The following is a 10,977-nucleotide window of genomic DNA, read 5'->3' as shown; positions in this document are numbered from 1 at the left end:
TCATTGAATTTTTTGGCTTGTATATTTTCTGATTTTTCTAATGCTAAGACCACTTTTCTAATAACAATAGGAAGAAACCCCTCATTTTTTCTTTCAACTAACTTTAGCTTTAATTAACAAGTGTATCATCCACCAACTAGAGAGTTAAAAAACTATCACAAAAATCCCCATAAGAGTGTCCACCTCCTGGTTCAGTAGGCCGTTTGGTTGACGACAAACTGCACTACTGCGCTCTATTTAGCAATGCAACACTGATCGTGATGGCGTACACAAAACTAACTTGTTCAATATATTATTAAAAAATTTTTTTTAAACTTTGCATCAACTTTACAAAATAAAGGACAAAATGCCTATTTTAGAAAATAAATAAAGTTAAAGGACAGAGCAGTGAAATAAAGGACTGTCCTCTTAAATAAAGGACGTATGGTCACTGTAAATATAATACATACAAATATCAGAAAAGCAAACACAGATTATTTCTTTTAAAACATAAGGGTGGCTCCTGCAATGTTGTTTATCAAGATTCCCATTATCCATTTCACTCACTCTTGGGTAAACTTGCACAATTTTCTGTCCTTCAAACATCCCATATCGGTGGCCAACATCATGAATACCAACTACAGCACAAACCTGTCTCAGACAGATCAAAAGACACCAATAACAAAATGGCAGCATACATAGACACCAAACATACCAATATGGTCCACTATACCACTGCATCCCATGGCTACAATCTTTACTGCAGGGATATGCAGTCCTTCAGGCAATACTGTACACCATTGGCATAATGACTGATTTGATATGTACAGACTTGAAATCCATCCTAATAGCTCTCTATACACATCAAGATAATTCCCCTACCATAATACATATAATTCTTACTGCCCTATATCAAAGATACAACCACAACTTACACACCAAGCTTATTTGGATACCAGCACACAAAGGCATTACCATTAATGAACAAGCAGACAAACTTGCAAAAAGCAGGCTCTAACTCTAAAAACGTCCACTGCTGAAGACCTCAACATTCTCATTACAACAGCTGGATCAGTTATCCAAAAAACATAAACTTCTTCTAGCTCAAAAACTTCTCAGGCATTAACATTCCTGATATAACAGATTGCTGCATCAATGTTCTTATCAATCATGTGAGAACCAATTCAATACTAATGAACTACTGTCTATCTACCTAGAAAATCAGCACAACCAATCAGTATAGACACTGCCCAGGCAATACAGACACTATGATACATCACCTTCAGATGTTCCAAATTGACAACATATGGGAAAAAATCCTATCCAATGAGAGAGTAAAAAGTAGTAATCTCAACAAAATAAATGATTGCAATACATACAAAAGAATCTGAGATGTAAAAAAACTGCACCAAGTAAAAAATTATGACAATTTAGATGACAATCAGATTTTTTTTAGGAATTTTTCTTGGCAATGATAAGCTTGGTGCTTCAAACAGTACCCAGAAGATTTTTCTTATTGTTTTCTACATTTCTCTTTGAAGCACAAGCTTATCTTTACCAAAGAAACACATGTAAGAAAAAACTTGTCATCTAAATTGTCATAATTTTTTTTACATCTCAGAAGTTTTTGTTTGGATATAAATTTTTTTTTTGTTAATGATCATGCTTTTACATCAAGACTTAAGATTATGATGTACAGTTTTGGTCAGCACTTGGCAATGGCCATTGACCAAACTTTTATAATGATTAAAACTTTCAATATGCCATTTAGTAAAATTTGCATAAATTTGAGCTTTGTTATTCTGGATAAAATTTTGAATAAAAATCATTTGTTTTGATGCAATTTTATTCTTACAACCATAAAATTAAGTAATAAAAATAAAATAGCTCTATGAGGGAACCCCTATGAACTTTGACCTATTGTCCCAGAAATTTTGTGAGCATTTCACTGATAACAAGAGAGATTTAAGTTTAAAATCTGAGCTTTCTAGACCCAGTAGCTTTTTCTGTAGGAGCCAGACGAAGAAAAAGAAAATAGTTTTTTTTTGTAATCTTTTTGCACTTTTGATTGCTTATATTTCAGCAACCCTTTACATAAAAATCTTAATCATTTTCTTGGGTAATATGAAAAATTTATCTTTTGTAAGAGATATTCAGAATTATTACAGGCATTTGGGGAAGGAGAAATCAACCCTTGAAAATCAACAACTGTGATTCCTGTATATATAGTCAGTCAGTAACTTTTTACTTGGCAAGGAGTCACTGATGTGATTTTTGATTAAAACCAAATGATATCTGTTTGAAAACCTTGACCACATATTTTAACAAATACAAAAAATATTTGCAACTACTAGCAGCACCAAGGCTAACTGCCAGCACACACTACTACAGGGTGCAATAGCCTAGTAAGAATCTTTTTTATTTATTTTTTTAACTCTTGGTATGCTAAAGTACACATAAAAATTAACTATAATATGCGTGTATCTATAATTGCACAATTTATTCATTATACACTCCTCAAAATTGAAATTGCAATACTTTGAAGGAATGCATATAGCCACTTACACATTGCAAGACCAGTAGATGTGACAGAGATATGAAAATGATTAAAAGAACAAACAAAGGTATGCAACAGTCACTTGTTTATTCAATAACGAATATGGCCCTCAAAAGCAGCTATACAGGCTATTGTATGTCGAAGCATACTATTAATCAGGTGATTAATGGTTGCCTGAGGTATCCCTTGCCAAGCTGCATCCACTTCAGTGCACTTGTTGTCTACGGTATATGATAGTGGTCCCCAGTGCACCTCATGTCAGATGAAGTCCCACAGGTGTTTGATGGGAGAGAGATCCAGCAAGGCTGCTAGCCAGGGAAGGATGTGAATTCCATTCAGGCTGGTAAGAGTTCACCATGCAAATTGCAGTTGGGAATTATCTTCCTAGAACACTGTCAGATGCAGCCTGCATCAGTGGCTGAACCAGGGTCCACAATTCATGTGATGTAATGGTCTGCTGTCAGAGTACTAGAAATGTGCACTAGAGCTGTCTGTTAATCAAGCATGATGCCCAGTGTGGGGCTGGTGTAATGCTTAGGTCTGATATGTAGCATTCCCTGGGATACCACCACACCTGTACACAGCTGTCATTCCTCCATAGACAGAAGTGAGATTCATCCATAAACAATACCGATGCCATTTGCAATGATGATGACACCATGCCAGGTGTGCAGCTCTGTCTGTGGTTAAGGATACGTTGGTTGCTGGTTACCATGCATGCAGCCTGACTTCATGCAACAAGTTTCAAATAGTTTGCGTGGACACAGATGCACCCAATGACTGTGACAATCAGCTTTGGATGTCATGTGCCAAGGTGAATGAGTCACATTTTCGGTTGATTTGCTGAATGGGCTGTCAGCAAATCTGTCAGTCTGTGTGCTGGTGAAATCCATCCCCTCTTTGGTGTGTTCGCAAGTGTTTCTACATCCATCATGTCATACATTGCTGGATGGTACTCACGTTGTTCCCAACATGTATGACAACTGCATGCATTGACAAACTGAGGTTGTGCAGCTCCAGGATATAGTCTTGTTCCCCAGCCATTAACTGTTGGTATTCAGCTTGAAATTGTCTCTGAAGAATTTTCTACACTTCAAAAGTTCAGCTGCCATAAATGGTTTTTGATAGCATTTATGGCCTGAGCTGGTTGCTGGTCTTTATAGCCCAAAACTAGGTACCACATGATCTGATTAAGTTTGCATATGTATCACATATGCAAACTTAATCATTTGCATATCTCTGTCACCTCTACTAGTGCTGCAATTTGTGTTGCAAGAATGCATGTAGGATGTGGCTACTTGTATTCCTTCACAGTTGTGCGATTTCACTTTTGAGGAGTGTAATAGTTTTTATTCAATCACAGTCCACTCCAGAAATTAACTAATAATTGTTCAAAAACTATCTTTGTTTAAGATTATATGTTAATTCAGTTTTAAGTTAATATCAAAATGTTATCTGTTTATCAGATATTAATCAGATAATTTTAATTTCAGAAAAAAGTAAGTTTATCTTTTCTGAATTTGAAATTGAAAATATGTAGATTAAAAGCCAGAAAACATATAATGAATATATTTTTAACAATACCTGAGCTTTAGCTGCATCCCATCTATTAAATCCAGATCTTAATAGGATTGCAAAATCACCTACTTCATGTGGGATTTCATGCATTAAAATAGCTATGGTTGTGAGTATTCCCATCTGCAATTTAAAATAAATATTAATTCAATTTATCAATAGATTAATTTTAAAAATGTTTATATTAATTTATTAATTTTAAATCTATATTCCCCAGAATGAATGGAATTCAGCATTGAAATGTAGGTCTATATCTTAAAATTTTAATAATTGTGTAACAATATTAAATACTAACTGCATGTGCCTGGTAGCTCAGGCTTTCGAGGGTTAGAGGATTGGTAAGCTTGTTGGGATAAAAACAACTGTCTTAGTAATTAAAATGTACATTTATTGACCTGAGTATTTACAATAATGAATCTGCAAAACGCAAAAGATTGCTTGGGCTTTAGGGATAGTTGAGGTAGTTACTCCCATACTATTTTTTTGTGATGTTGAAGAATATTCATGCGAAATTTGTTGCAGATACATTGAACAGTATAGAAACCTTTTCTTAACATACATATTTTAACTTTTGTATATATAGATATAATAAAACTTAGGGTGTGCTATTTTATTCCATGTAACTCTGCACAGCTGGCATCCGTTTAAAAATTCCTACGTAACGTATTCCTATATTGTAGACCTATAAAATCCCACTGTTGTCTGTCCATCTTTCTTTCCTTAATCTCAAGAACAGAGTTACATAGATGAAAATTGAAACTATATATGGAAAGCTTAGAGGCAAGAAGCCCTGATTAATTATATAAGAACTTCTGATGCAAACCAGAAGTTACATTATTTCAATTCAAAAATTCTCCCTGAAAAGAGTTAGCTAGATGTCCAACATGACTCTATTCTAACAGGAAAAATATGATGTACGGGGACAAGAAACTATTAATTTGAAGTAGAGAGCATATATTTTAAATTAAATAAATTAAAAATAGGATTAAAAGTCTGACATTGTGATGATATCACAATAAATTTGATCATATTTATTGTGATGTCATAACAAGATTTTGAGATCATATGTATGTTTAAACCTTCTCCCGAATCAACAGATTCAATATACTAAGTTTGTTATAAGTAATAGATATGTATATATCCATGGTGCGGTTTACTTTATATTACTTTTAAAAAATCCATTTTTCAAAAATATTTCCTCAAAATTGATGAAAAAACTTTATGGGTTAANCAACTGAAATGTTTCCAATTCTGAACAGTATTATATGAATGAGATCCAATTTAACACTTCAGTGTAAAAAGTATCACATTAGACTGGCATTTTTAACAGCAAAACAAGATTTTTCTCAAGGTCATAAAATACACACGAACTTATGGACTGACCTGATATATGGACAAAAACTTTGTGTTGTAGATATAGCACAGAACATGCTCCTGGTAGAACATGAGCTGTTATAAACTGGATATTGTAGGCTGCATATCTTCAATTGGCTTGGAGTTCTGAGAAAAAGTGAAAAGATTTTTTAAAATTTCCTGAGTTTTGTGGGTATTGTTTAAGATTGGTAAAACATAATATTCTTTACTAATTTGAAACCATCATTCTATGTCTTTCTTTCACAAGCACAATAAAGTGCATTCAAGTTTTTTACAAGAAACCTTCCAGAATGTTTAAACTAAATGTGTATTGTTGAAGTTCTAACAAAGTGTTTTAATAATTTACAAGCTTTTAATTGTCTTAAAAGAACACAACAGAATGAAAGGAAATGAAAAATCTATAATCATGCATACATCCAATTTTAAAAAACTATGTTAGAACATCACTCAAAATTGGCTAATGTGTACTGGTAATACAGAACAGAAGTTGACTGAGGCATTGTGGACTTGAAACGTGTGTCAACAAAAAAGAATAAATAAAGGATAAAAATCTACCCAGTGTCTGATTGAATGCACTTTATCATGCTTGTGAAACAAAAACATAATATCTTAATGTTTTGCCCACTAACATTGTTTTAGATAATGCCCCTGTACATTCCTGCTTTGAAGAAATAACAGCATATTGTAATTTCTTGAAATTATTCTCCTTCTAACTAGCATCCTATAGTTCTTGTTTGAATCCAATTGAACATATTGAACATATCTGGAGTGCTGTTAAGGCACACAAAAAACAGCTGCAGGAGATAATGGACATTTTGATAAGTAGAGGCCTGGAAGGAATGCTCACTCAATCTGAATTTTGCATTTATCATCTGGAAACCATCACAGATGCTGCAATGGAAACTATTACAGCTCAAATACAGATTGATTCAGGAAGATGTACCAACACTTACAGTTTATTTCAGAGGTCATTTTAAGTATAAAAAATCTTACAAACTTTCATTCCTATTCTCGATAGTTACAAAGTAATTCACTGTGAACAATTCATAACCTTGACAAATTTGAAAGTTAAAAATAAAATGCATTTTCTGTAACAAATTGTTGTAGATAACATCAAAAATAAAAGTTGTTACAGATCTATTTTGCATCAATATTTACAAACTTATAGAGTTTACAGCAGACTTTCAAATATGTCTCCATCTGTTTTCAATATAGTTTGGGTGAACTATGCATGCCACTGTGTAGCTCCATATGCCTGACCTTGATTAGGATAACACCTGCATAGTATGCACAATTATCTTCTCCACATGTTTGTGCCTTTGGTACAAAATATCTTTCATTCATCCCAATAAACAGTAATCTAATGCATTGTTCACAGTGAATTACTCTAACTGTTGAGAATAGGACCAAAGTTTATAGGATATTTTTTGCTCAAAATGACCACCAAAATAATCATATACAGATCATTTTATATATCTTGGCCAGGCAATGTGCAGTACTTCACAGGATATTTTGAAAAATTTAGAAGCCCCTCTTTGATCCTTGATCTTGTCACAGATTCATCAAATTATCTATTCACTTCACCAAATAAATAGATTGGTTCCTGCTACTGTCATTTTTACAGCCAAGACAAGATTTGTGAAACATACTATAAATGGCAGTGCATCCTCCTGTATGTTTGCATATATTTATTCATGTGCAAAGACATTTTCCTGCAACCATGAGAATGGACAATGTCTTTCCTGGGAATTAAATACAATAACATTTTGTGTAATCTTGTTTTGTATTACTTAGTATTAAAACAATGGAACTACCTGGCTCAATTACAAACACTTTGGAGGATTTGTCAAATAACAACAAGAGATCCAGCTAAATATCCTCCAAAACAGGGGTCAATATCTGAATATACTCATCCTCAACATCTATAAGGCATATGACTCCACCAACACCATTACATAATCTGCAAAGTCACCACTAAAGGTCTAAATGGCAACTCACTCATATGATTTAACAATGTTTTAAATAACAGACAGGTTAAGGTCAAATGGAGAGGATACATCTTGATAGAACAACAGAATATAGATGAATCCCACAGAGCAGTGTTATCTTGCCAATCATATTTGCCCTATTCATGAATGACATATTCCATCTAGAAAACAAACATACTCTGATATATACATATGCCAACAACAACAGAATTATCATACCTGGAAGCAACCATACCCCATTACAGCAAAGAAATGCCAAATTTCACCTGGAATGCACATACAGTGGTACCTCAGGATACGAAATTAATCCGTTCCGAAACTGAGGTCGTATCATGAAAATGTCGTAAGGTGAATCATTTTTCCCCATACTATTACATGTAAAACCAAATAATTCATTCCAACACGAAAAACACACTCAAATTAAAGCTAAGTAGTACATTTATAAAAACTATAGTAAAGAAAACACTGAAAAATGCGTTTTGTAGTTGTAAATGTATAAATAACCATAATAGAATAATAATTGATAAAACAAAAAATGTAGTTTTATTTGCACTTTACTTTTGAGGAGAGACGACGGTGAAGATGTAAACTGGTGGTGGAGGAGAGGGAGAAGGGAAATGATACTAAAACTTAACTTACATAAAATAATGTAATAATAAGTTTTATTTGCCCTTTACCTTTGAGGATAGACGACGGTGGAGGTGTAAACTGGTGGCGGAAGAGAGGGAGAAGGGAAATGATACTAAAACTTAACTTACATAACATAATGTAACAATAACTTAAAAATAACTTAGAAAAGATAAAAAAATTATTGTTTTTAAATTTTTATTCACTGCTTTTTGTTTTCTTTCCTTCACTTCCACCAGCACTTTCACTGGATAGAGATCGCTTGGTAAAATATCTATCCACAGAGGTTTGGCTTTGCCTACTTTTNAGGGGGAAACGGTCTAAAAATGCCTTAGGGGACATAACATCAACACTGGGCAGATGTCGATCTAAAACTTAAAACAGGTTAGTTAACCATTGTATAACTATTGTAGTAATTTACCGATGTAATAATTAAATTTACCAAATTTATAGAAATGTAAAAATCCTGAAGAGGGGTGCAAATTAAAGAAAATATTGCACCCAAAATGCATAGAAAATAAAGAATACGAATAAAAGCTTTGTCTCTAATTAAATGCAGTCCAGGCAAAAAAACGGGGGTTATTTAGGTACAATTAACCCATAAAGTTTTTTCATCAATTTTGAGGAAATATTTTTGAAAAATTGATTTTTTAAAAGTAATACTAAGTTTGGTTACAATATATTTAGACTTTTTCCTATGATGTAGCAACAAACATCAAACAGACTGTTACAGTTTTATTTATATCGATTATATTAATTTTGTTCATTATAATGATTTGTTGAACTGTTAACTTTCATCAACAAATATTTTGACCAATTGTTATTTTTTTATCATCAAATAAATTATGTATAATATTAATATATTATTTTAAAATTAGCCCAATTTTAATATCAATAATAATCAATCCTATTTGCAATAATAATAAATAATATTATAGGAAAAATCTAAAACACTGGCAATAAATTTTTTAAATGGGATTAAAAATTTGCATTTGTGAAAAAATTTATCATCTTATTACTGATATATTAATTCTAATTAAAACTGATAAAACATGCATAAAAAACAACAAATATACAGGACAAATATCAATGTTACTGAATATGATAATCTAATCATCAGTACTAATCATAATCCACCAAATTCTAGAAAAAATTTTTTATCCTTTCTAGATACAGAGCTTATATGAATAAGGTAATAAAAATGTGCATTATTACCTTATTCATATAAGCTTTGTATCTATACAAATAAGATGATAATACAGTTCAAATATGGAATTGATTGTGGAATAGTGGAAAAAAAATTATTGGTTTTTTGTTCATACAAATTAAGAATCACTGTTTTACATAATAATTTAATATTATATTCTTAAAATATGTCTCAGCAAAGAAAGAAAGAAAGAAAGAAAAAAAAAAAAAAACTTTTTAAGGCTTGTTTGGAAATGCTAACTGGTTACATCATTCTTTTTGAATGATTTCCAGTCTCACCACTTAGCATTTCCAAACAAGCTCTAAGAATGCAATAATAATAATTCTAATTACAGTATTATGGAGACCAGGGCTGGTTTACCATTAAGCAAAACTAGGCAATTGCCTAGGGGTGCCAGCTTTAATTGTAAACAAAGAAAATTTAGATCATTAATTACTATTAATTAANTAACGTCGTATGGTGAGTTTTTGTTCGTATCGTGGAGCAAAAATATGTTCAAATTTCATGTCGTATCCTGAAAATTTCGTATGCAGGGGCGTTCGTATCCTGAGGTACCACTGTATACAGCACTTCTGCAAAAAATGCATATGTTTACTCGATATATTCAAAATATTCTGTAATGGTCACCCTACAGACCTTATATATAACATATAACCCATGTTGATATATGATATATATCAACAAATAGCATCATTGATAGTCTAATCACTTCTGCCATCCTGAGCATCTGCCATCACAACATTGACCAGGACTCAACTTCATACCTAGGATTCAATCCAAACACAATATATCAAACTCAGCCTAGACCTTCGTATCTCTACAAATAATGATGTCACTCTTCACACTGCAAATCAAACTAACCTGGCATGTGGTAAGAATATCAATGAGCCTATAATGGTTTTGTAAGGGAGGTAGGTAATCATATTTTTCATTAAAGGCTAATATTTTACTGTAGATTTCATCTTTATCTTCGCTGGTGTTTATACTATCAAGATATTTCCTAACCCAATTTTTTCTTCTCTCTTTCTCTATCTTAGCATGTTGCTTCCATAAGCATATCATCAAAGCAATATAATTACAGTGACCATATTTTTTGGGGGAAAATAAAGGACATATCGAAAAAAATCAAATGGTTATAAAATTCAAACCTATAACTTATCAAACTTATAAAATTCATAAGTTTATAACATTTATTACGAAAATAGTAGCATACAACAATGCATACATTAAAATTTTAAACAATTGAATTATTACACATACACACATTGTAAAAATTTAAATAACATTAATTTTGATACTTTTCAGTAGAATTAATTTTTTATAGCGCCGTTTCACTCTTTAAAGTCATAAAATTCCATACAGTTCATTTGAAAGTTGTATTTGACAGAAATACATGCTTCTAATGTGCTTACTTTTAAATGGGTTTTTTCATTCGTCCGCATATTATTCAGCAATGAAAATATTCGTTCAACGGAGGCATTTGATCCAGGAAGACAAAAAAAATTCTACGATTTTACAAACGTTTTTGAAAACAATTTCTTCTGCTGTAAAATGTTCAAAAATCTCAATCCACCTTTGATGGCAGGGCTGGTTATTCTGTCACCATTCGTCGATCTTTTCGTTTGTGACATATTTTTTTACACATGAAACTTCATCAAATAATTCACCGT

General features: G+C 32.2%; 1 protein-coding gene across 2 annotated transcripts in view; it reads right to left on the bottom strand.

Annotated features, from left to right (window-relative positions):
- LOC111625329 (zinc transporter ZIP13-like) overlaps window positions 1–10,977 on the bottom strand; it is a 62,295-nt gene that overhangs the window by 10,730 nt on the left and 40,588 nt on the right. For both annotated transcript variants that reach the window (XM_023368460.1, XM_023368459.1), the window contains exon 6: window positions 4,121–4,234. In XM_023368460.1, coding sequence (XP_023224228.1) covers window positions 4,121–4,234 — 114 coding nt within the window. The remainder of the gene's footprint in view (window positions 1–4,120; window positions 4,235–10,977) is intronic.

The sequence above is a fragment of the Centruroides sculpturatus genome, unplaced genomic scaffold (genome assembly GCF_000671375.1).
Source record: "Centruroides sculpturatus isolate CEXI.00-Female unplaced genomic scaffold, Cexi_2.0 scaffold428, whole genome shotgun sequence".
Lineage (NCBI taxonomy): Eukaryota > Metazoa > Arthropoda > Arachnida > Scorpiones > Buthidae > Centruroides > Centruroides sculpturatus.
The sequence above is the reverse complement of the archived record's forward strand: the minus strand, read 5'-3'. Positions and strand labels throughout refer to the sequence as shown.